The sequence below is a fragment of the Rhea pennata genome, chromosome 28 (genome assembly GCF_028389875.1).
Source record: "Rhea pennata isolate bPtePen1 chromosome 28, bPtePen1.pri, whole genome shotgun sequence".
NCBI lineage: Eukaryota > Metazoa > Chordata > Aves > Rheiformes > Rheidae > Rhea > Rhea pennata.
Window position 1 is genome coordinate 433,276 of NC_084690.1, and position 25,406 is coordinate 458,681.

The window sequence follows — 25,406 nt, forward strand, 5'->3', positions numbered from 1 at the left end:
ACCGGCCCGGCGGGGATAAACGTTGTCTTTGGTGGTTGTAGCCCAGCTCGCGCTCTCTCTGCGCCGGCCCGAACTCCGACCGAGCCGGGGTTCGCTTGGGGTGGGGGTAGGGGGTGGGATGCGTGGGGCATCCCGGCGATGCCCGGGGCAAACGCGCTGCTCCGCGCAACCCGGATTCGCTCAGCCTTCACCACCTTTTTTTTTTTTCTTTTTTTTCAATCAGTTTTCTTCATAATTTATTTGCAGTTTTCCCGAGACAAAAACAAAATCAGAGTCATCTTTTACACTTACAAGGCTCAGAAAGAAAAGACGAAGGGGTTTGGGGGCGGGGGGGAGATGCCAGGGGCACGGAAAAAGAACAAGAGAAAAGGGGAGAAGGAGAGAAAATTGGGGGGGGGGGAGGAGGGCAGACGATCCACCAGCATTCAGGGGACGGTAACAGCTCAGCTCCTCGACATACAGCGTTAGCGCTCGAGGGTTGCTCCCGCGCAAAGGGCATGCAGGACAAAAAAAAATTCCCCTCCCCAGCCAAAAAAACCAAACACGGTGTCTCTGCAGTCAGGGGGGGAAAAAAAGAAGGAAAAAAGATAAAAGGTGGTTGGGGGGGTGAAAGGGGTGGGTGGCCAGCGCATGGTCCAACTCCCCCCCCAAAATAAACCCAAACCCCATAGCGGTGAATCCCAGGGAGAGGGAGTTGGAATGGGATGGGCCTCCCTTTTCCAGGAGGGAATGAGAGGTGTTGTGGAGGGGGAGGGCTGGCAGCCCCCCCTCCCCACACACACATACAGCCACCCCCAAACCCTCTGCTGAGCAGCGGGGGAAGCCCCAGTGGAGCATCCTACACCTCCCCCCCCCAAAAAAAAGACCCCCCCCCTTAGTCTAAAGTGCTTTTGATGCTGCATCAGTGCTGGCTGGATCGCCCCCTGAGACACCCCGCCCCCCCCCCCCTCGAAAAATAAAGACCCCCCCCCCACCAAAGGCTTGGTCCAGACCCCACCCCCCCGGGCAAATAAACTTCCCCAGCTCCATTTCCCCCCGCCCCGGCCAAGCTGGCCGCCTGCACCCTGCTCCCCCTCCCCACTCCGGGCACCCTCTGGCACCACTGCTGGGTGCCCCCCCCATCAGTCCTTGGGGTTTTTTTTCTTTATTTTTTTTTTGGGGGGGGTGGAGGGAAGGGAATGGGTGCTCGGATTACCCCCCCCCCCCCCGGCCCCAATTTTGTGGGAATTCAAAAATAAAGAGCTCTCTCTATGTACAGGAACCCGGGCAGGGACGCAGCGAAAGCGGAGGCCGAACAACAACACCCACCACCAGCATCAGCAACAGCGAGACGCCACAAGCACAGCCGGGAAAGGGGGGGGGGATACACCGCCTCCCCCTCAAAAAAAAAAAAAAAAACCCCGCCCCTTACAGCCATCCCAGGGTGAAGCCGACAGCAGCCGAGCTGACAATACATATACATATGTGTATGTGTGTGTGTGTGTGTGCGTGCATACATATATATATATATATATATATATATATGTGTGTGTGTGTGTGTGTAGTTTTTGGGGGTGTTTTTCTTGGGGGGGGGGGGGGCTGGCTGCTGTCTCCTTGCCTTTTGGCGGGGGGGGGGGGGAACGACATTTCTGTGTGTTGCCAAGGCCTCGGGTGGGTTTATTTTATCCCCCCCCCCCTCATCTTTTTTTTTTATTTTTTTTGTCGTCATCATCGGTTTTGCTTTTTTTTGGTCTTTTTTTTTTTTGTCTTTTTTGTGTGTTTTTTTTTTTCTGCAAACACAGGCACTGGAAGGAGGGAGGAGGAGGAGGAGTGGGGGGGGGAGGGTTTGGGGGGGAGGACAAGCATGCGGACGCGTGCTTTGGGGGGATGGGGGGGGGGGCAAGGGGAGCTGGGCCAGGGGGGCAGAGCCGGGCCGGGGCGGGGGACGGACACCGCAGCTCCCGGCTGGCGGCTTCGGCTCACGTCACCGTCTCCTCCGGGCTGGAACCAGGCCAGGCAGCGCGAGCTCTGCGGGACGCAACGCCGGCGGCTGGGTGTGTGTGTGGGGGGGGGGACATGGCTGTGCCCCCCCCCAAAAAAAAAATCCCATTCCCGCTCCCGCGAGGAGCCTAAATCTGTCCCCAAAAACCAGCTCGCCGCTGCTTCGGCCTGTACCAGGGCAGCTCGGGCCTTGCAGGCGGCCAGGGCGAGCGCGGCGGCGATGGGGCCGCGGCGGGGAGGGGGAGAGGCTGTGATGGTGGCGGCGGGGGGGGGGGGGGCCGCGGCGGTGAGGAGGGGACCACAGCAGCGGTGAGGAGGCCGCGGCAGCAGGGAGGAGGCTGCAGTGGCAGGGAGGAGGCTGCGGTGGCGGCAATGGGGCCGAAGCAGCAGTGAGGAGGCCGCGGCGGCGGCAGGGAGGAGGCTGTGGCAGCGGCAATTGGGCCGTGGTGGCGGGGAGGAGGCCGTGGTGGCGGCAATGGGGGCCGCAGGGGTGGCGGCGGGGGGCGGCGGGGGCAGCGATGGGGCAGCGGTGGCAGGGAGGAGGCCGAAGCGGTGGCGGGGGCGGCGGCGGTGGGGAGGAGGCCGCGGCGGCGGGGAGGAGGCCGTGGCGGGGAGGAGGCTGTGGCAGTGGTGATGGGGTGGTGGCAGGGGCGGCGGGGGTGGCAGGGAGGAGGCTGTGGTGGGGGCGGCGGGGGTGGCGGCGGTGGTGATGGGGCGGTGGCGGGGGCGGCGGCGGCGGAGAGGAGGCCGCGGTGGCGGCGATGGGGCGGTGGCGGCGGGGGGCGGCAGTGGCAGGGAGGAGGCCGTGGTGGCCGCGATGGGGCGCCGGGGAGAAGGCCGAAGCGGCGGCGATGGGGCGCCGGGGGGCGGCGGCGGCCTCCTCACCGTCACTGGAGCGGGGCCACGGGCGCCCCCGAGCAGTGGAAGTGGACGTTCTGCCACTTGCCGTCGCGGCGGTGCCACACGCGGGTCTCCTCGGACTGGCTGGTGCGGGGCCGGCCCTGGGCGTCCAGGTACTGCGTGAGGCGGATGTAGGCGATGCAGGCGGCGTCCTCGCCGATGACGTGCACGTGCGGGTTCAGGATGGTCGTGTGGATCGGCTTGTTGTTCTTGGAGAGCACTGCGGGAGGGCGGCGCTGAGCGCGGCCGCGCAGGGCGGGCGGGCGGGCGGACGGGCGGACAGACGGACGGGCGGGAGGGGGGGCAGGCAGGAGGGGCAGGATGGACGGGGGGACAGGGGGACGGGGCCAGGCAGGACGGACAGGGACAGGCAGCATGGAAGGAAGGAGAGGCAGGATGGACAACGGGACAGGCAGGATGGACAAGGGGATGGGGACAGGCAGGACAAGCAGGGAGACAGGGACAGGCAGGATGGAGAGGCAGGACGGACAAGGGGACGAGACAGGCAGGACGGACAAGGGGACAGGGACAGGCAGGATGGAGAGGCAGGACGGACAAGGGGACAGGCAGGACGGACAAGGGGACGAGACAGGCAGGACGGACAAGGGGACGGGGACAGGCAGGATGGAGAGGCAGGACGGACAAGGGGACAGGCAGGATGGGTAGGACAGACAGGATGACAGGACCAGGGGCCAGGCAGGATGGCCAGGAGGACGAGGACAGGCAGGACAGATGGCCAGGACGGGCAGGATGGATGGAAGGAAGAAGCTGGCTGGGCACAAGATGGGCAGGACAGACCGGGGGGCGGGGGGACAGAGATAGGCAGGACAGATGGACGGGGGGGGGGGGGGGGCACAGGCAGGACAGAAGGAGGAGAGGCAGGACGGACAGGCGGGACGGACCAAGATGGACAGGTAGGATGGACAGGCAGGACGGACGGGCAGGACGGACAGACAGGGGACGGACAGGGCCGCGCGGGGGCCACTCACAGTTCTCGAAGTAGAAGCGGTGGAAGTCCATGCCCTCCACCAGGTTGCCCAGGGCCTGTGGCTCGAAGGAGGTGAGTCCCGGGTCGCAGATCTTCCTGCAAAGGGTGGGGGGAGATTTGGGGAGGGGGGGGACAGCGGGTGAGCAGGGCCCGGTGGCGGTGGTGGCCCCCCCGGACCCCCCCGCCGCCCGCCCCAGGGCACGGGACGCACTCACGCGTAGGCCTCGAAGTCCCCGTTGTTGACGGCCTCAATGAGCTGCTCCGTGATCTTGATGATCTCCTGCTTGCGGGCTGCGGGGCAGCGTGGGGGCAGGCTGGCGGCCAGCGCCCCCCACCCCCACCCCCAGACCACCCCCTGCCCCCAGATCCCCCACCCCCAGACCCCCTCCCCGGCCCCAGCGGGGAGAGCCGGAGGGGGGAGATGCGGGGCCAGGAGGACCATTGGGACAGGACTCACGTGGGGACACAGCAGATGCAAGGACACTTGGATGCAGGGACGAAGGGGATGTACCTCCCACCTAACCCCCAAGCATCCCAGTGCCTCCCAGTTCCATCCCAGTGGCTCCTGGTTCCATCCCAATGCCACCCCACTGCACCCCAGGGCCATGCCAGTGCATTGTAAAGTATCTCAGTGCATCCCAGTGCCACAGCAGTGCAGCCCAGGGCCATCCCAGTGCAGCCCCCGCCAATCAAGTGCATTGCAATGTATCTAACGCATCCCAGCGCATCCCAGTGCCATCTCAATGCATCCCAGTGCCATTCCAGTGCATTGCAATGCCTCTCAGGGCCACACCAGTGCTGCCCCCAGGACATCCCAGTGCATCCCAGGGCCATCCCAGTGCATCCCAGCACACTGTAATGCATTCTGTCCCCCCCCCCCCCCGCAGTGTATTGAAATACATCCCAGGACCCTAACAGGGTATCCCAGTGCACTGCAATGTACCCCAGTGCATTGCAGTGCATCCCAAGGCCATCCCACTGCATCCCAGTGCATCCCAGGGTCACACCAGTGCCTTCCCAGTGCTTTGCAATGCATCTCAGTGGCATGCCAGTGCCTCGTAGTGCCCTCCCAGTGCACTGCAGTGCTTCCAGGGTCATCCCAGTGCACTGTAATGCATTCCAGGGCCTTTCCCATGCATCCCAGTGTGTTTCAATGCATCCCAGCATATGCCAGTGTGCTGCAATGCACCCCAGGGCCCTCTCAGGGCATTCCAGTGCCCTTCCAGTGCATTGCAATACATCCCAAGGGCATCCCAGTGCATTGCAATGCATCTCAGTGTCATTCCAGTGCCTTGTAGTGCCCTCCCAGTGCACTGCAGCGCTTCCCAGGGCCATCATCATGCATCGCTGTGCATTGCAAGGCGTCCCAGTGCACTGCAAGGCGTCCCAGGGACATTCCAGTGCATTGCACTGCATCCCAGTGCTGTCCCAGAGCATCCTAGTGCATGCAATGCATCCCAGGATTATACCAGTGCACTGCAGCGTCACCCAGGGTCATCCCAGTGTTGCCCCAGTGCACTGCAATGCATCCCAGAGCCCTCCCACTGCATCCCAGTGCATTGCAATGCATCCCAGGATCATCCCAGTGCATTGCAATGCATCCCAGAGCCATTCCACTGCATCCCAGTGCATTGCAATGCATCCCAGGATCATCCCACTGCACTGCAATGCATCCCAGGGCCATCCCAGTGCATCCCAGGATCATCCCAGTGCACTGTAATGCATCCCAGGGCCATCCCACTGCATCCCAGTGCATTGCAATGCATCCCAGGATCATCCCAGTGCATCCCAGTGCATCGCAATGCACCCCAGGATCATCCCAATGCATTGCAATGCATCCCAGGCCATCCCGCTGCATCCCAGTGCATCGCAATGCATCCCAGGATCATCCCAGTGCATTGCGATGCATCCCAGTGCATTGCATTGCATCCCAGGATTATCCCAGCATGTCCCAGTGCTCCCCGCTCCCGCTACCTTTCGTGTCCTCATCCTCGATGGTGGTGTTGGTGCTGTCGGACGACTCCTGCGCGCGGCGCCGGCAGGAGGGAGAGAGTCAGAGCCGGGGGGGGGGGACGTGGTGGTGGTGGTTGGTGGGGGGCAAGCCTGGCGGCTTTTTTTTTGGGGGGGGGGGGAAGGTGAAAAATCCCTGGGAGAGGTGACAGAGTGGGGGGGGGGGAGCGATGGAGGCGGAAAGCAGAGAGCTGCCGGCTAACGAAGGCCCGCCGGCTAACGAGCAGCAAACCCCCCACCCCAGCAGCATCCCCCCCCCATGCCCCAGCGTGGGTTATTTTTTTGGGGGGGGTGGGGGCCGCGAAGGGAAGAGAGGCAGCGATACCTTGATGCCGTCCACGGGGTTATGAATAACGGTAGTTTGAGGTTCCTACAGGAGGGAGAAAGACGGAGGAGAAGGCGAGACGGAGAGGGGGGCAGCGAGGGCGCAGGGGAGCGCGGCCGGAGGCGGGGGGGGTGCCCGGGTTTGGGGGGGTGGCGGTGGCGGGGGGACCACGGGGAGGGAGAGAAGCGGTAGAGCGGTTAGTCCAGCGGCGGCTTTAATTAGCAGCAGCAGGTTTAATTAGCAGCGGTGGGAGGCAGAGGAGGGAGCCGGGGATGGCAGCGGGTGGGCGGGCAGGTGGGTGTTGGGGGGGGGCACAGCGACATCTCCCCCCCCTCCCCTCCACCCACTCACCCACCCACCACAAGCCCAGCCGCCCCGGCGGGCACCCCAGGGTGCCACGGCCGGCGGGCTCGGCGATGGAGGCGATGGGATGGAGGCGAGGGGAAGCGCGGAGGGGCACCCTAAGGCGCGCGGGTCCGTCCGGCTGTCCGTCCATCCGTCTGTCTGTCCCCATCCCCCCCCTCCAAAATGATCCCCACCCAAAAAAAACCCACCCACCGCGCCAGCCGGGCACCTACCAGGGCGGCGGGCGGCAGGGTCCCTTTGGGGCTGGTGACGCCAGCACTGCCTTTGGTGCTGTTGCTCTGGGGCTGCAAAATAAGTTTTTTTTTTTGGGGGGGTGTTAGCTGTGGTGGGGACCCCCCCCCCCAAAAAAAAGCCACCACCGTGTGTCTCCCCCCCCCTCACCTTGCCGCCGTCGGCCTTCTTGTTGAGCAAGCTCTTCGCTGCTGCGGCGGGGAGGAAAGCACAGCGTTAGCACCCACGGGACCCCTCCCCCCGTGTGCGTGTCCTGTCCCCCCCCCCCAAAATAATCTTGTCCCCAACACCGTGGTGGGTGTGTCTCCCTCCCCCCCAAAAAAATCCCCCCCGTGCGCCCCTTTCCCCAGCACTCCGGTCGCCGCCGGCCCCCAGCGGCATCGGGGTGCTGCAGGGTTGGGGTGGCTGGGGGGGGCACGTGGCTCGATCCGACGTGGTCCCATCCTGTCCCCCCCCCCCCGCAAAACTCCGGTGAGGGACCGCAGCGCCCGGACGCCGGCGGCTCCGACACCTCCCTGGGCAAAACTGCACTTACCTTGGAGAAATGCAGAGAGGAAAGCGAGAGAGAGAGAAGGGGGGAGGAGGGGGGGCGGCGGCGAGAGAAAGAGAGGGAAAAAATTAAAAAAAAAAAAAGAAAAAGGAGAAAAGGAGGAAAAGAAGGCAAAAAATTAAAAGAATAAATAAATAAAAGAAAAACGCACCGAGTTCAGGCAGGAGGCGAAGTCACCGGGAGCGAGCCCCCCGCCCCCCCCCCCCCCGCCCCAACCAACGCTGCCGCCGGGGCCAGGCTCTCGCCCTGCCCGTCACCCCGGCCTCGGGGCTGCCGCGGCGTTCGTCCGTCCATCCTGCCCCCCCTGCCCCTGAGCTCGCTGGGATGGGGACAGGGCACGCGGACACCCGGGCGCGCGCAGCGAGGCCGGACGTCGGCATCGGCTCTGGCGCGGCGCTCCGAGAGGGTTTATTTTATTATTATTATTATTATTTCTTTTTTTTTTTTCCTTTTTTTTTTTCTCCCGGGAATTTCAGCCGCGGAGGTGGGAAAGGTCCCGGGAGGGGATGAGGGCACCGTGCCCCCCCCGCCCGGCTGGCATCTGTCACTCCTATCCCGAGCTTTTGGGACACTGGGGGGGGGGAGCCGCCACCGGGAAGGCGAGAGAGGCTGGTGACGATGACGATGACAGTGGCAGCGGGGACGGGGGGGGGGGGGGAACGAAGGCCACGGGGCCCCAGTGACAAGGTGCCTCGGGGCCAGGGCGTCCCCGGAGCGTCGAGCTGGAGCATCCTCGGTCCCGACGGCTCCGGCTGGCGTTTTAGGGCTCCGGGTGACACCGGGGTGGTCACGGGACACACACACACACACACACACACACACACAACACCCTCTCGGGGACAACCGGGGACCTTCCCGGCGATCCGAGCGGGCGGCCTCGGAGCCAAACGCTTCCGACGGGCGGCGGGACGGGAAATCGGGGTCGGGTGGAGGCGGGGGGGAGGATGGGGTTGGTGGGGGGGGGGGGGAAGAGGACCCCGTCCCCGTCCCGGTGTCCTCCTGGCAGCGGTGACACAGGGACCCCCCCGGCCAGGGTGTTTTTTTTTTTTTTTTTTTTTTGGGGGGGGGGGGGATGTTCCCGCTCGCTCCGGGAAAGCGGATCCGGAGCAGCGGCGGCTCCGGGGGTTTAAACCAGTGCCGAACGCGGAGCCGGCAAAGCGCACGCAGGGTGCTGGGGGGGGGACGGACGGACAGACGGACACCCCCCATCTTTATTTTTGTTGTTTTTTTTGCCAGGTTTTGGGGGGGGGGAAATATATATTTTTTTATTATTATTTCCCCCCCCCCCCGCCCCGTTCTTGCTTTCTCTGGTTTCAAACCCGCCGAGTGTTTCGCGGCGCCACGAACACACCGGCTGCGTCCCTGCGGAAGCCGAGCGCTGCAGCATGCGGGAAAGGGGCGGGGGGGGGCACGGGGGGGGGGACACCCACGGGACGACGGCATGCGGGATCGGGGACACGTGCACGTAGGTGCCGGGGGGCGGCCGGGCGCATGCGGGGGTCCTCGCTGAGCCCCCCCCCACCCCGCCCCAAAGCAGTGGGTGCTGCTGCACCCTGGGTGCAAGCCAAGATTTGTGGGGGGGGGAGCGATGGGGGGGGTGGCCTCCGTCACCCAAAAGCCCCCGAGGTGCCGCAACCCCTGGGGGACACGTGTGTGTCCCCCCCCCCCGCCATCCTGAGCGACGGTGGCAGGAGGATGGAGGGGGCAGCTGGGGTGTCCCCACCGTGGGGGGGGGGGGCATGGTGACAGCAAAGGGGGTGCGGTGACAGCAAGCAGCTATTGCGGGGGGGGGGGGACGCGCTGCATGCGCTCCGATTTCCGAGGGGCCGGCGGGACGGAGCGGGAATGGGGGGGGGGAAGGAGCGAGGAAGAGGAAGGGTGAGGAGGAAGGACACGGCGGCGGGGACAGAGTGGGGGGGGGGGACACAAGGCCGGGGGGGGTGGGGGGGTCCCTTAGGGACGCGTCTACCTTGTTCCACCAACCCCAGGGGGGCACCGGAGGCGGCCGCGGACATTGTAGGAGGCGCGGTGGTCTGTCTGCCCACTGCGGGGGCCGCGGGGCCAGGCGAGAAAACGGGGGGGGGGGGCAGAGAGGCAGCGGGGGGGGGACCAAAAAACAAACAAAAAAACACACACACACAAAAAAAGGAAAAAAAATAAAAATAAAGCATAAAAGGCTGTTAGAGGCGGTGGGGCGCGGAGGAACCCCCCCCAAAAAAAGACCCCCCCACACCTTTCCCTCCCCCTTTGCACCCCCGCTCCAAAAAAAAAATTAAAAAAAAAAAAGAAATCCCCCCTCCCTCGTCTAAAAGCAAAGCCCAGGACACGCAGCCCGAGGCGCCTGCGGCACAGCCCCCCCTCGCCCCCACCCCCCGGCACTACCTGCGGCACCGTGTCGGGATGCTGCGCGCGGGAGCCCCAGGGTGGCCGGCGGATTTTATTGGGGGGGGGGGGACGGGAAAAGGCTCTGGGTTTTTAAGCCCCCTTTCAGGCAGCGGTTCCCGTCCCCCCACCACCACCCCGGGGTGGGGGGAGATCGCGTCGGGTATGGGGCTAGGAAGGGGGGGGCTAAGAAAGGCGCCGGCACCGTCCTCTCCGCAAGCGGTGGGTGGGAACAAAAAAAACAACAAAAATCCGATCAATCAATCAATCAATCAATCGAAAGAAATAAAAGAATAATAAAAGCGAGGTTGAGAGCGGCGGGGGGGGGGGGGAGAGAGAGAGAGAGAGAAAAATAATAATAATAATAATAATAAAAAAAATACAGCAGCGGCGTCCGGAGGTGCCGGCCACCACCGGCGCCACGAGCGCGCCGGGTCTCGGCGCGGGCGGCCCTGCCGGCCGGCGAGCCGGGCGCCGCGGGAGCCGGCGGGCGAGGGAGGAGAGCGGCTCTGGGGGGGCGGGTTGGGGGGCAGCACGGGGGCGAGCGGTGGCTTACCCGAGAAGTTTCGCGTGGCCAGCATGGTGGTGAGGATGGCGCCCTGCGAGAGGCGGAGGCGTCAGCGGCGGGCGCCAGGCCGGCACGGCCGCGCCGCCGGCGGAGGGGGGAAAAAGCATCAGGGTATGGGCAGGATGGGGCCATGAGGCGCTGGGAACAACCGGGATGCAACCGGACTTCATGGAGAAGCAACAGGCTTGGCCAGCATGGGACCGGTCCTCATGGAGAAGCACCAAGCTTGGCCAGGATGGGACCCATGCCACACGGCGGATGGCCAGGACGGGACGGGGTTCCATAGAGAAGCATGAAAGCATCACCAAGATGGGACCGTGCCACCCTGGGCACTGCCAGGATGGGACTGGGCTTCATGGAGAAGCAGCAGGCTTGGCCATCTTGGGACTGGACCTCATGGAGAAGCACCGAGTTTGGCCAGGATGGGACCATGTCACACCGGCACCACCGAGGTGGGACTGTGCTACATGCAGAAGCACCAAGCTTGGCCAGGATGGGACCGTGCCATGCTAGGCACCACCAGGATGGGACCATGGTACATGGGGGAAGCACTGTGGCATGGCCAGGATGAGACCATGCCACATCGCAGACGGCCAGGACAGGACTGGGTTACATAGAAAAGCATCAAGGCATCACCAGGATGGGACCGTGCCCAGGGTCCTGGGCACTGCCAGGATGGGACTGGACTTCATGGAGGAACAGCAGGCTTGGCCAGGGTGGGACAGTCACTCTGGGCACAGCCAGAACGGGCCGGGGCTACAGGAAGAAGCACCAAGTTTGGACAGGATGGGACTGTGCTGCACTGGGCACCACCGAAGTGGGACTGGGCTGCAGGGAGAAGCTCTGGAACATGGCCAGGGTGGGATCACACCACCCCAGGCACCACCAGGATGGGGTTGGACTGCACTCTTGAATGGTCAGGATGGGATTGCGTTACATGAAGAACCAGGGCATGGCCAAGAGGGGACCATGAGGTACTGGGAACGGCCAGGACGGGACTGGTTAACATGGAGAAGCACTGCGGCACGGCCAGGATGGGACCGTGCCACACCGGGCACCACCAGGATGGGCCCATGCCACACTGGAAAGCGCCGGGCACAGCCGCGATGGCCTCTCAGGACCTCACCTTGAGCTTCCTCCGAGCGTTGAACTTCTTCAGACACTCTACCGTCTCCTGCCTGTGCATCATGGAGGCCACGGTGGAGCGTTGCTGCGGGAGAGACGGTGGGTAAGAACGAGGAGCCGGCGCCGCGGGCGCCCCTCCGGCCCCGGGCAAGACTCGGGGGCTCCCCTGGGTGGGTGGCAGCTACTTACGCAGACCCATGGGTGCTTGAGGGCTTCGTGGGCTGTGATGCGCTTGGCAGGGTTGATGGTTAACATCTGGTTGATGAGGTTTTTCGCTTCGGGGGTGACCGTGTCCCACTCGGGAGACGGGAACTGCGGGCGAGACACAAGGGCCGGGGGCCAGGAGCCGGTCACAGCCAGGGGCACGGCAGCCCCGCGGCGGGAGGAGAGCGACGGCTGCGTCACTCCGGCCTCCTCACCCATCCCTGGGGCCACCGGAGACGCAGCTGGAGGCTCCCGCCTTCTGCCAGCCGCAAGCGGACGCGGCGTTGCTCATTAGGTTCCAGAGTTAACGTCATGCCATGCCCAAACACACAGGCAAGCGGAAAACAGCCTACGGGAGCCACGGGAAGACCCGAGGGAGCGAGCCGGGCGGCACGCGGGCGGCGGGGGGACTCCAAGAGGAGGAAGTGGAGATACGAGGCCGGTCTTCGGGGCCGCGCAGCGCCCGGGCACTTACGTCGTAGGCGCCGGCCTTGATCTGTTGGTAGAGCTTGTGCTGGTCCTCGTCCCAAAACGGCGGGTAGCCCACGAGCAAGATGTAGAGGATGACGCCTGGGGCGAGGCGGGGAGCGGGCTGAGGGTCGGCCCCGAGGCGTCCTCTTCCCCGCCCCGGCCCCGAGCGCCGCAGCCGGCCGTATTCCCTGCCCCCTTCTCTGGCCGGCTCTGCCGGCGGCACGGTCCCGGAGAGCGGGACAAGCGGCTGGGGGGGGGGGGTAAGGGGAAGGGACTGGGATGGGGAACGGGGAAGGGGATGGGGAACGGGGATGAGAACCGGGATGGGGAGTGGGATGGAGATGGGGATCAGGATGGGAAACGGGGATGAGGACCAGGATGGGGAGCAGGATGGAGATGGGGACCAGGATGGGGAAAGGGATGAGGACCAGAATGGGGGATGGAGATGGAGATGGGAACCAAGACGGGGAACAGAGATGGAGATGGGGACTGGGATTGAGATGGGGTCCGGTGACCGGGATTGAGATGGAGCGAGGAAGAGGATGGGATGGGAATTGAGATGGAGACTGGGATGGGGACCATGATGGGAACTGAGATGGCACCAAGATGAGGACCAGGGTGGGACTGAGATGGGGAGAGGAATGGGACTGAGATGGAGACCATGAATGAGGATGGGGCAAAGAAGGGGACAAGATGGGGACCCAGGAGAGGAACCAGGATGAAAATTGGGATGAGGACCAGGACGGAGACCGGGATGGAGACCGCCATGGAGACCGGGATGGAGACCAGCTCTTACCGCATGCCCAGATATCCACCGGTTTGCCGTAGGCTTCTTTGCGCAGGACTTCGGGGGAGAGATAGCCGGGCGTGCCGGCGAAGCCTGGAGCCGGAGAGAGGCGGGAGGTGAGCGGGCGCGGGGCAGGGCCGCGGCGGGCGCCGGAGGGGGCGCGCGGCGCCACTCACCAAACCAGGCCTGCTGATCCCCCTGCACCTCGATGGCGAGGCCGAAGTCAGCCAGCTTCACGGCCGCCCCTTTGCATTTGCTGGCCAGGAGCAGGTTCTCCGGCTGCCGCCGCAGCGGCATCGCACGGCGCGGGAGAAGGAGCGACGGCGAAGCAGAGCGGAGCCGAAGGGGAGGGGAAAAAAAAAAAAAAAAACACAACGTTTTGCAGCAACGGGTTGGAGAACCACGATTGAGCCCGGCGCCGGAGCTGCTGGGTGCCACCCGTGCCGGCTAAACCCCTCTGCCTCCCCGCGCCGCTCTGAAATCCAGCTGGATGAGTGCACGTCCGAAAGGGGTGGCACAACCCTGCAGCCTGCGAGCTGCGCCGGCTCCGATCCGAGCCTGACTTCAGGGCGAACGGCACCTTCCCGACGCCGGTCCAGCAACGCCGGGGCCCGGCGCCCAGGCGGGGCGACCCAGCGCGCTGCAATGACACGGCTGGCGCGGCAGGAGGAGCCCGGCCCCGTCTCCAGCGGCACGCCGTGGCGTGCTGAAGGCCGGCTCCAGCACCACGTCCGAGCACGATCCCGCTTCCAACAGCCCAGCTCCACCACCGCCTCCAAATACAAGCCCACGTCCCAGCTCCATCACGTGCCAGCACAACCTCTAGCCCAGCTCCATCCCAGCATGACCCCAGGTCCCGGCTCCATCACTATGTTCCAGCACAAATCCACTTGTCCAGCTCCATCATCACACCCACATCTGACCCCCCATCCCTGCTTCGAGACCACATCCCAGCATAACCCAATTGCCCAGCTCCATCGCTCCCTCTAAGGACAACCCCATAGCCCAGCTCCACCACTGCATCCCAGCACAACCCCATAGTTCAGCTCCATCACCACCTCCCAGGGACAGCATCATGTTTCATCTCCATCACCACATCCCAGCGCAATCCTCCCAGGTCCCAGCGCCATCACTGCATTCCAGCAGGATCCCATAGCTCAGCTCCATCACTGCATTCCAGGATGATCCCATAGCTTAGCTCCATCATTACATCCCAACCTGACCCTATATCCCTGGTCCATCACCACATCCCAGGTACAACGCCATGTCTTATCTCCGTCGCTGCACCCCAGCGTGGGCACATCCTGCACCTGCCTTACCAGATCCCTGCACCAGATCCCTGGAGCTCTATCACTCCACCCAGCCACAGCCCTCAGCCAAGCTCCACCACCACATCCCAGCGCAACCCCATGGCCATCTCCAGTCAGGCATCCCCGCACAACCCCATATCCCAGCTTCATTATCACATCCCAGCACAACCGATATCCCAGCTCTATCACTATCCCAGCACGATGCCATGGCTCATCTCCATCACCGCATCCCAGCACGATCCCGCAGCCCAGCTCCATCACTGCATCCCGATACAAGCCCATAACCCTGCTAAATCACTGCACCCCAGCTCAATCCCAGCTCCATCACCATGTGCCAGCATGACCGCACAGCCCGACCATATCACTGCATCTAAGGACAACCCCGCAGCCCAGCTCCATCACCACATTCCAGCCAACTCCATTTCCCAGCATGATCTCACAGTCCAGTTTCACGACAGCATCTCAGCATGACCCCGTAGCCCAGCTCCATTACCACATCCCAGCACAACCCTATATCACAGCTCCATCACCACATTCCAGGGATTACACTTTGTGTCATCTCCATCACTGCATCCCAGCATGATCCCATAGCCCAGCTCCATCACCGCCTCTTAGCACAATCCCATAGCCCAGCTCCATCACCACATCTCAAGGACAACACCAGGTCTCTCTCCATCGCTGCATCCCAGTGTGACCCCAAGTCCCTCAGATGTGGTGCTGAAGCTGGGCTAACACCAGGTCTCGTCTCCATCACTGAATCCCAGCACGATCCCATAGCCCAGCTCCATCACTGTCTCTTAGCACAATCTCATAGCTCAGCTCCATCACCACATCTCAGGGACAACACCAGTTCTCACCGCCATCGCTGCATCCCAGCATGACCCCATGCCCAGCTCCATCACCACATCTCAGGGACAACACCAGCTCTCACCGCCATCGCTGCATCCCAGCATGACCCCATGCCCAGCTCCATCACCACATCCCAGGGACAACACCAGCTCTCACCGCCATCGCTGCATCCCAGCATGACCCCATGCCCAGCTCCATCACCACATCCCAGGGACAACACCAGCTCTCACCGCCGTCGCTGCATCCCAGCATGACCCCATGCCCAGCTCCATCACCACATCCCAGGGACAACACCAGCTCTCACCGCCGTCGCTGCATCCCAGCATGACCCCATGCCCAGCTCCATCACCACATCCCAGGGACAACACCAGCTCTCATCTCCATCACTGCATCCCAGCATGACCCCATGCCCAGCTCCATCACCACATCTCAGGGACAACACCAGGTCTCATCTCCATCACTGCATCCCAGCGTGAGCCCACAGCCCAGCTCCATCACTGTATCACACTGTGTCCCAGCTCCAGCACTGCATCCCAGCATGTCCCTGCATCCCATAGCTGAGCTCCATCGCTGCAGCCCAGCGTGACCCCACACCCCAGGGCTGTCCCTGTATCCAGCATGACCCCACATCTGGCAGCCCAGCTCCACCACCATTCACCCCGGCATGGCCACCGTGTCACTCCCAGCCCTGTCCGTCTACTGCACCCAGAGCCCCGGAGCTTGGCTCCATCACTGTGTCCCACCACGAGCCACGTCCCAGCTCGGTACAACCCCGTATCCAAGCTGCAGAGCCACCTCCCAGCGTGATCCCCTGCCCCACGTCCCACCAATGGGACACCAAAGTTGGGGGAGGGGGGAAATCAAGCCAATTGCAAGGGAAAAAAAATGGGTTGGTGGGGGGCAGCCGAGCTCACCTTGAGGTCCCGGTGGACGACCCCCATTTGGTGGCAGTGCAGCACGGCCTCGAGGATCTGCTGGATGCAGTGGCTGCGTGCAAAGGCCGTGGGGCGGGTTAGCGGGGCGGCGCGGCGGCCCCACCGCACGCTGGGGATGGGGGAGGATGGGGGGGATGGGGACGGGAAAACACCCCCGGGGGCAGGTCCACCCCCCCACCCCCACAGCCAGCCCGTCCCTGGCTCTGCTGCTCCGCACCCTGGGGTGGCCCCGTGGGGCACCCGCCTGCCAGCTCAGGGCGGGTGGGGCAGCATGGGGACCCCTGTCTCCTTCCCCTCCCCGGGCAAACCCCAGTAAAGCTCCTACTAGGAGCCCAGTACAGCCCAGTGCGCCTCCCCATACACACTCCATCCCCTCCCTCCCCGCCCGGACGCCTGGGCCCCCGAGACAGGACTCACAGGGGTGGGGGGGGGGTGCGGGGAGGAAGAGGGTGGTGGGTGGGGTGGGAGGGGGGCGGCGATGGAGACGAGACAAGAACGGAAGAGGAAGGAGCGGGGGGATGAGAGGCTGAGATGGGGGGTGTTGGGGGGCGGGGGGGGCTGAGGGGTGCCGGGGGGCGGCGGCGGGGGCCGGGCGCCCGCGGGGGCCCCGGGCCGGCCCGCGGCGTTATACTGACCTGCAGACGCCCGGGCGCAATGGCAAAGTGATGGCTATAAGTAACGCTTGCTAAGAGCTGATGGACACAGTGACTGCAAAACAAAACGGGGGGCCGGGGGGCGGGTTGGGGGGCAGGCTGGGGGGCGAGGGGCGGGTTGGGGGGCAGGTTGGGGGATGTGGGGCAGGTTGGAGGTCGAGGAGGAGGTTGAGGGGCAGGTTGGGGGGTTGAGGGGCAGGTTGGGGGGACGAGGGGCAGGCTGGGGGGCAGGTTGGGGGGGTGAGGGGCAGGTTGGGGGGGTGAGGGGCAGGTTGGGGGTCGAGGAGGAGGTTGGGGGCAGGCTGGGGGGACAACAGGCAGGTTGGGGGGAAGGTTGGCGGATGTGGGGCAGGTTGGGGGGGTCGAGGGGCAGGTTGGGGGTAGAGGAGGAGGCTGGGGGGCAGGTTGGGGGGTCGAGGGGCAGGTTGGAGGGACAAAGGGTAGGTTGGGGGAATACGGGGCAGGTCGGGGGGACAAGGGGCAGGTTGGGAGGTAGCTTGGGGGCGAGGGGCAGTTTGAGGGGATGAAGGGCAGGTTGGGGGTAGGTTGGGGGTCGAGGGGCAGGTTGGGGGTAGGTTGGAGGGGGAAGGGGAGATTGGGGTGCAGGTTGGGGGGTTGAGGGGAAGGTTGGGGGACAGGTTGGGGGCTGAGGGGCAGGTTGGGGGGCAGGTTGGGGGCTGTTGGGGGGAGATGAGAGGCAGGGTGGGGGGCAGGTTGGGGGCAGGGTGGGGGGGCATTGGGGGGCGAGGGGCAAGTTTGGTGACAAGGGGCAGGTTGGGGGGCAGGGTGGGGGGTAGGGTGGCGGCTGAGGGGGCAGGAAGGCAGGTGGGTGGGGGGGTGTGTTGGGGGGGAGATGAGGGGCAGGGAGGCAAAACACGGGGGGGGGGCCAGGGGGCAAAGCCGGGTGTGGGGCATGGGGGGTTGGGAAGCAGCGGCGGGACAGACGGACGCACACCCGGGCGGACGGACACACGGACGCGCACAGAGCCCGAGCGACGCGTGATGGGAGACAGGGCGGGGGGGGGAAGTTATGGGGGAGGGGACGGACAGACGGACGGACGGGCAGACGGACGGACGGGCAGCAGGGGTGCGGTGGGAAGCGGGGTGGGGGGGTCGGGGGGGGATGGGGAAAGATGGGGGGGACGAGAGAAGGGGAGAAACAAATGTCGTGAAAGCTCAGAGACCACGGGGACGGGCACACGGCGGGCACGCGGGGGGGACACGGGGGGGGGCCCTGCGCCGGCGCCTGCAGGTGCCGCGGGGACACTGCCCCCCCCTTGATTTTTCTCTCTCTCGGGGGGTGGGGTTTTTTTGGGGGGGAGGGGGCTTTTTAAAGGGGGGGGGACCCCTCTGAGACACCAAAAGCAGGATGTTTGGGGGGGGGGGGGACGATGACACACACACGCAGGCGCCTGAATCCCCTCCCATGGGTGCCCCCAAATCCGGAGCTGCCCCCCCCCCCCCCAGGGAGGGGTGGGGGTCAGGGTGGGGGTCAGGGTGGGGGGGGTCAGCGGGGGGGGGGGCACAGCGCCTCACCTAGCGTCCGCTTCACTGTAATACTCCCGGGCGACGATGTCCTCGAAGAGCTCCCCGCCCGTCACCCTGCAAGGCAGTTTTGTCACCTGGGGGGCCCAGGCGTCCGGGGGCCCAGGCGTCTGGGTGCCGCCCCCCCCACCCCCCCACCCCAAATACTCACAGGTCGAAGACGAGGTAATGGAAACCCTCCTCGGAGATGCTGTCGTGGAGCCGCACTGCGGGGACAGGGAGACGCTGAGCCGCGGCGCGGGCACGCGCGCGTGCGACGCCGGCGCGCGCGGAGGCTGCGTGCGTGTGTGCGGATAGCACGTGTCTGTGCAAGCGCAAACACGCGTGGCGCCCGCAGGCTGCATGCGTGTGCGCAGGTATCGCGTAGCTGTGCAAGCGCAGACTGCGCGTGCGTGCACAGATAGCACGTAGCTGTGCAAGCGCAAACACGCTCGGTGCACACAGAGTGCATGCGTGTGCAAAGATACTGCCTATCTGCACAAGTGCAAACATGTATGACGTGTGCAGACTGCGTGTGTGTGCACAGATAGCACGTAGCTGTGCAAGCGCAAACACGCTCGGTGCACACAGAGTGCATGCGTGTGCAAAGATACTGCCTATCTGCACAAGTGCAAACACATGATGTGTGCAGACTGCACACGTGTGCACAGATATCACCTATCCATGCAAGTGCAAACAGGTATGATGCATGTTTGTATGCATGTACGTAGATACATCTGTGCCAGTGCAAACATGCATGGTGCACGCAGATTGCATGCATGTGCACAGATATCACATACCTGTGCAAGTGCAAACACATATGCAGGTTTGTGTGCAGACATGCAGATACCACATATCTGTGTGAGTGCAAACATGCATGGTGCACGCAGACTGCATGCATACATGTATGTGTTCACAAATAGCACGTGTCATGGTTGTGCAAACACACCCAAAATGCATGTGCAGACTGCGCGTGTGTACAGAGATCTGTGCAAACACACGGAAGCATGCGTGATGCACGCAGATGTCGCACATCACCCCGGGAAAACACAGAACACGCATGACACATACAGACGGCGCACGCGTGCAAGGAGAGCACACACGATGGCTGTGCAAATACTAACATGCACGATGCAAACCGCATGCTACGTGTACACCTAGACATCTACAAACACGCGTGATACATGCGAACCACATGCGTGCACACAGGCAGCACACCGTGCAGACGGCACCCGCGCAGCACGCGCCACGTCCGGGCGGACACACGGAAGGGGCGTTCGACGCACGGGGCTTGCACGCACGCACCGCGACGTGCACGCGCAGGCTCTGTGCAAACACGCGGGCCGCACGCGGACTACCCGCACGCACGCCGCAAGCACGCACAACACCCGCGCGCACGCGTGGCGGCGCGGCTGCCCTCCGCGCGCGCCGGGCCGCACACGCGTGCCGGGCCGCACACGCGTGCCGGGCGCCGCTCACCGATGTTGGAGTGCTTCAGGAGACGGCAGATCCGGGCCTCGCGCTCCAGCTTCTGGTGATCTGGGTGGCATGGGGGGGGGGGGACACACGAGGGGCCACGTCAGCAGCGCGGGGCCGGCGGGGGGCACCTTGCAGCCCGCACTCAAGCACACTTGCACGCGCGGCTGCACGCACGAACGGGCGCCCGCGGAGGCGGGTGCAGCGCGCGGGGCGCCGGGCGGGCGGCGGAGGCATGCGCACAGCCCGCTGCAATGCGGCGGCGTGGGGGGCACCCGCCGGGCAGCCCCGGCGCCGGGACCCCCCCCCCGGCGCCCCCGCGGGAGGCGGCGCGGGCGCGCTGCGGGGTTCCCGCGGGCCTGGCGGGGCGGCGCTGCCCCCCGCCGCCAGCCTGCGCGTGGCCGCGGGCACCCGAGCAGGCGTGGGCACACGGACGTGCACGTCCCTGGGCGAACAAGCGCGTGCACACGGACATGCACGCTCACCTGCACACGGATATGAATGTCCCCGTGCAAACAGGTGTGTGCACACAGATCTGCATGCTAACATGCACCTGGACATGCATTTCCTTGTGCAAACAGGCGTGTGCACATGGACATGCATGCTCACCTGCACATGGACATGCATGCTCACCTGCACATGGACACGCATGTCCCCATACAAACAGGTGTGTGCACACGGATCTGCACGCTCACATGCACCTGGACATGCATGTCCCTGTTCAAACAGGTGTGTGCACACGGATCTGCATGCTCACATTCACCCAGACATGCACGTCCCCGTGCAAGCAGACCTGTTCACACAGAGATGCACGCTCACATTCATCTGGACATGCACATCCCCATGCAAACACGCCTGTTCACATGGACATGCATGCTCACATTCACCTGGACATGCATATCCATGTGCAGACAGCTGTGTTCACACGGACATGCATGATCACATGCACATACATGCTTGCTAGCACATGGACATTCATGCTCACCTGCACAAGGACATGCATATCCACGTGCAAACAGGTGTGTTCATGTGGACGTGCATGCTCACATGCACATGCATGCTTGCGAGCACAAGGACATGCATGTCCCCATGCAAACTAGCATGTCCACATGGAGTTGCACACTCACGCGCACCCAGACATACATGCTAGCACACGGAGAGGGGTGCCCACATGCACATGGACATGGAGGTCCCCATGCAAACAGGCGTGTGCACACACAGACATGCATGCTCACATGCACGTGGACATGCATGCTAGCACACAGACACGTGTGTTCACCTGCACACAGGCATGCACGGCCCCGTGCAAAGAAGCGTGTTCACGTGGACATGTATGTTCATGTGCATACGGAAATGCACACGCAGGCTCCCGCGCACATGGCCACGCAGGCACCCCAATAGGCATGTTCACACACACAAGGGCACGCGCAGGGACAGGCGTGCTCAGGCGCACGCAGCCGTGCACACTCGCACGCACACACGTGCCCAAGCGGGTGCCCTCCCGCGGCCGTGCACACTCACTTGCCCAAGGCCATGCACGGCCACATGCATGCGGACATGCACACTCGCAGGGACGCATGTGCGCACATGCTGACACACGCACACGCGTGTGCACACGGGCTCACGGTCATACACATGCTCAGGAGCGCACGGGCCACCCACTGCCATCCCCGGGACACAGCAGGGAGGGGCGCCGCGGGGCACCCAAGGGTGCTGCGGAGGGCTCCAGGCCGTCCCCGGGCTCGGACGAGGCAGCGGGGACCTCGCCACGGGCCCGGCGCTCGCTCGCTCGCTCGGGGGCAGCTCCCTCGGCCGGCACCAGCACCCAAGATCCACGTGTGGCATTGGGGGCACCCCAGACCTCTCAAGAACTAGCCCCCCCCCCTCCAGTGTCCAAGGTGGCCGCTGCGGGCAGAGCTAAGGTGACCATCACAGCACGGGCAGAGTTAAGGTGACCGGAGTGGGCAGAGCTAAGGTGACCACCATGCCATGGGCAGAGCTAAGGTGACCAGACTGGGCAGAGTTAAGTTGACCACCATGGCACAGGTAGAGCTAAGGTGACCAGCGTGTGGCCAGAGCTAAGGTGACCAGACTGGGCAGAGCTAAGGTGACCATCGTGCCACGGGCAGAGTTAAGTTGACCACCATGCCATGGGCAGAGCTAAGGTGACCAGACTGAGCAGAGTTAAGGTGACCAGTGTGTGGGCAGAGTTAAGTTGACCACCATGCCATGGGCAGAGCTAAGGTGACCACAATGGCACGGGCAGAGCTAAGGTGACTGGCGTGTGGGCAGAGCTAAGGTGACCACCATGCCATGGGCAGAGCTAAGGTGACCAGACTGGGCAGAGCTAAGGTGACCACCATGCCATGGGCAGAGCTAAGGTGACCACCATGGCACAGGCAGAGCTAAGGTGACCAGACTGAACAGAGCTAAGGTGACCACCATGGCACAGGTAGAGCTAAGGTGACCAGACTGGGCAGAGCTAAGGTGACTACCATGCCATGGGCAGAGCTAAGGTGACCAGACTGAGCAGAGTTAAGGTGACCAGTGTGTGGGCAGAGTTAAGTTGACCACCATGCCATGGGCAGAGCTAAGGTGACCACCATGGCACAGGCAGAGCTAAGGTGACTGGCATGTGGGCAGAGCTAAGGTGACCACCATGCCATGGGCAGAGCTAAGGTGACCGGCGTGTGGACAGAGTTAAGGTGACCACCATGCCATGGGCAGAGCTAAAGTGACCAGACGGAGCAGAGCTAAGGTGACCACCATGCCATGGGCAGAGCTAAGGTGACCAGACTGGGCAGAGCTAAGGTGACCACCATGCCATGGGCAGAGCGAAGGTGACTGGCACAAGCAGAACTAAGACAACCGGCACAGGCAGAGTTAAGGTGGTTGGTACGGGCAGAGCTAAGGTGACCGTCACAGCATGGGCCAGGTCCCCACGAGCCCCCCAGCCGCCGCTGCGCAAGGCCGGGGTGGGTGGGTTGGGGAGGGGCGGGCGGCGGGGGGTCGGCGGCACCTACCTCTGGCGGAGAGTTTTTTGGTGTTGATGATCTTGGCGGCGTACTCATGGCCGGTGCAGAGCTTGACGCAGCGCCGAACCACCGAGAAAGCCCCCCTGGAGCGCGAGCCGCGCGCGGAGGTCACGGCCCGCCGGCGGGGGGGGGGGGACACGGGACGGGACATGCAGCACCCCGAAAACGCACCGTCGCTGGGTGCCCCTCCCCCCGGCCCCACCGCTGCTGACTCAGCACCCCCCACCCGCGGCGTGGTCGGCTCCCACCCGTGACTCAGCACCACCCCCCCCCAGCAGCCCGAAATGGGCTGAGCCGAACGTGACTCAGCACCCCGGGGTGGGGGGCACCCTGGGGTGGGCTGGGTGGCGGCGGGCAGGATCGGGTCCCCCCCCACCTCCACCACCACCACCACCGCTGCCGGCAGCCCGTTGCCATGGGGACGGCGGGTGGCCCGGATGGTGGCAGCGGTGGCCCGGCTGTGGGCACTGGTGACAACCCCCCCCCCGCTGTCACCCATGTCTCTGCCCAGCACCTGGGTGGCACCAGGCGCTTCCCCCCACCCTGGAGTCCCCTCGCCATGCTGGCACCCTGGCCCTGCCTCGGTTTCCCCCCCCCCAGCTGTGGGCCGAGGACCCCAACGTGGGGGGGGGACAGGGACATGGCGGGTGATATGGGGGGGGCTGGGACCTCACGTTGCCATAGGCAACCAGTCCAGGCTGAATTTTGGGGAGGGACAGACACCTCCCCAACACATCCCCCCAAAGGCAGGGGGGCTCTAAGGACATGGGGGTCCAGCAGGGCTGAGCTCTACAGGGCCTGGGGGGGGTCTGGAGGGGCAGGGGAGTTATATAAGGGCCCAGGGGTCTATAAGGATGGGGGGGGTCTATATGGTCCAGAGGAGATAAGGATGGGGGGGATCTATAGGGATCAGAGGGTCTGCAGAGAATAGGGGGTCCATAAGGACTGGGGGGGTGAGGGGGGTCCATAGAGACTGAGGAGGATCTGGAGGATGAAGGGTGTCTATAAGGACCAGAGGGGCCGTAAGGACTGGGACTGGGGGGGGTATCTATTAGGATTGGGGGAGTCCTGAGGATTTGGGAAGCTATAAGGACCAGGGCATCCATAAGGACCAGAGGGGGGTCTATAGGAACTGGGGAGGGTGTTCTGGAGGAACAGGGGATCTGTAAGGACCAGGGCAGCTATAAGGACTGGGGGATCTGCAGAGGCTGGGGGGGGCTGCAAGGATGGGAGAGAGGTACAAGGACCGGAGAGGTCTGTAGGGAACGAGGGATCTATAGGGACTGGGGTGGTCTGTAGGACTGGGGGGTCTGGAGTGATAGGTGGGGTCTATAGGGATTGGGAAGATCCATAGGAGCAAAGAGGGCTATAAGGACTGGGGGCGTCTATAGAAACTGGAGGGGATGTGGAGGAATGAAGGCTTCTGGAGTGACTGGGCGGCTCTATAGGGTCTCGGGGCTCCATAGGCACCAGGGAGCTATAAGGACTGGAGGGGCTCTATAGGGACTGGGGGCTCCATAGGCACTGGGAGGGGGAGCTCTATAGGGACTGGGGGGCTCTATGGATAGAGGCTCCATAAGGAGCAGGGGGGAGGGCTCTATAGCGACTGCGGACTCCATGGGCACCAGGGGGGCTCTATAAGGACCAGGAGGGGGCTCTATAGGGACCGGGGGGGGGATTCTATAGGGGCTGGGACTTCTGGAGTGACTGGGGGATGTCCATAAGAACAAGGAGGGGGGCTACAAGGACTGAAGGGGGGGGGAGGCTATAGGCACCGGGGCGGGGGGGGGATCGGGGGGCCCAGGGGAGGGAGCGGGGGGGTGGGGGAGGACCCAGGGAGGCTGCAGCCGGGCCCAGCCCTGCCGCTGCGTGGGGGGGGGCGGAGGGGGCCGGTACCGGGCAAGGGGAGGTGGGGGGGGGAGGGGGATGGACCGACCGGATCGGGGGTCGGTACCAGCAAAGGGGGGGGGGGAGGGAAGCGGCGGCGAACCGGGCTGGGGCAGGGAGGAACCGGGCAGGGGGCACCGGTACCGGGGGTGGGTCGGTACCGGGGGGGGGGGGTCAGTACCGGGAGGGGTGTGTGGGGGGGTCTGTACCGGGGGGGGTGGTCAGTACCGGGAGGGGTGTGTGGGGGGGTCTGTACCGGGGGGGGGTCAGTACCGGGAGGGGTGTGGGGGGGGGTCTGTACCGGGGGGGGGGGGGTTCAGTACCGGGAGGGGTGTGTGGGGGGGTCAGTACCGGGGGGGGGGTCAGTACCGGCAGGGGTGTGGGGGGGGGGTCTGTACCGGGGGGGGGGTGGTCAGTACCGGGAGGGGTGGGGGGGGGGGTCTGTACCGGGGGGGGGGTCAGTACCGGGAGGGGTGTTGGGGGGGGTCGGTACCGGCTCCCCCCGAGGAAATGCGTCATGTCTGCCCGGAGCCGGGGAAGCCGGGGGGGGGGGGGGAGTTGGGGGGCGGCGGCGGCGGGGCGGTGGGGGGAGAAGGGGAAGGGGGGGGGGTCTCCGCGCCCGGTGCCCGGCGGCGGCGGCGGCCCTTACTTGCCGATCTCCTCGTAGAGCTGGTACTCGTCGGTGAAGCGGGTGCAGGGCACGGTGGTGGCCATGGTGGTGCCCGCCGCGCCGCGCCGCGCCGCAATGAGCCGCCCGGGCAGCGGCTCCGCTCCGCGCCGGCTCCGCCTGGCAGCGCGGGGGGGGGGGGGGGGGGGGGAGGAGGAGGAGGAGGAGGAAGGGAGAGAGGGA

The 25,406-nt window shown here is 64.6% G+C and overlaps 2 protein-coding genes across 10 annotated transcripts in view; both read right to left on the minus strand.

Annotated features, from left to right (window-relative positions):
* MYL7 (myosin light chain 7) overlaps positions 1-25,406 on the minus strand; it is an 82,814-nt gene that overhangs the window by 20,973 nt on the left and 36,435 nt on the right. Inside the window, exon 1 of one of the 3 annotated variants that reach the window (XM_062596828.1) lies at positions 14,316-14,319. The exons of the other annotated variants lie outside the window; for them this stretch is intronic. Within the exon in view, the coding sequence (XP_062452812.1) occupies positions 14,316-14,318 (3 nt within the window). The 5' untranslated portion in view covers position 14,319. Of the gene's footprint in view, positions 1-14,315; positions 14,320-25,406 lie in introns of those variants that run through there. 3 annotated transcript variants of the gene reach the window in all.
* CAMK2B (calcium/calmodulin dependent protein kinase II beta) lies at positions 238-25,370 on the minus strand. 7 transcript variants are annotated; one of them, XM_062596814.1, is made up of 21 exons: positions 25,206-25,370; positions 22,658-22,752; positions 19,638-19,697; positions 18,331-18,385; positions 18,171-18,236; positions 15,961-16,033; positions 13,064-13,166; positions 12,897-12,980; positions 12,105-12,199; positions 11,615-11,737; positions 11,427-11,510; positions 10,289-10,331; positions 9,320-9,394; positions 6,951-6,991; positions 6,782-6,853; positions 6,204-6,248; positions 5,843-5,891; positions 4,084-4,159; positions 3,870-3,964; positions 2,866-3,100; positions 238-552 (listed from the first exon to the last, which is right to left on the minus strand). In XM_062596814.1, exons 1-20 carry the CDS (start codon positions 25,268-25,270, stop codon positions 2,868-2,870), a joined length of 1,632 nt encoding a protein of 543 aa, XP_062452798.1. In that variant the 5' UTR covers positions 25,271-25,370; the 3' UTR covers positions 238-552; positions 2,866-2,867. The 7 variants fall into 7 exon arrangements, with proteins under 7 accessions (XP_062452798.1, XP_062452799.1, XP_062452797.1 ...); XM_062596815.1 differs by lacking the exon at positions 238-552 and adding an exon at positions 1,791-2,007 and having other exon boundaries at positions 6,951-6,988; XM_062596813.1 differs by lacking the exon at positions 238-552 and adding an exon at positions 1,791-2,007.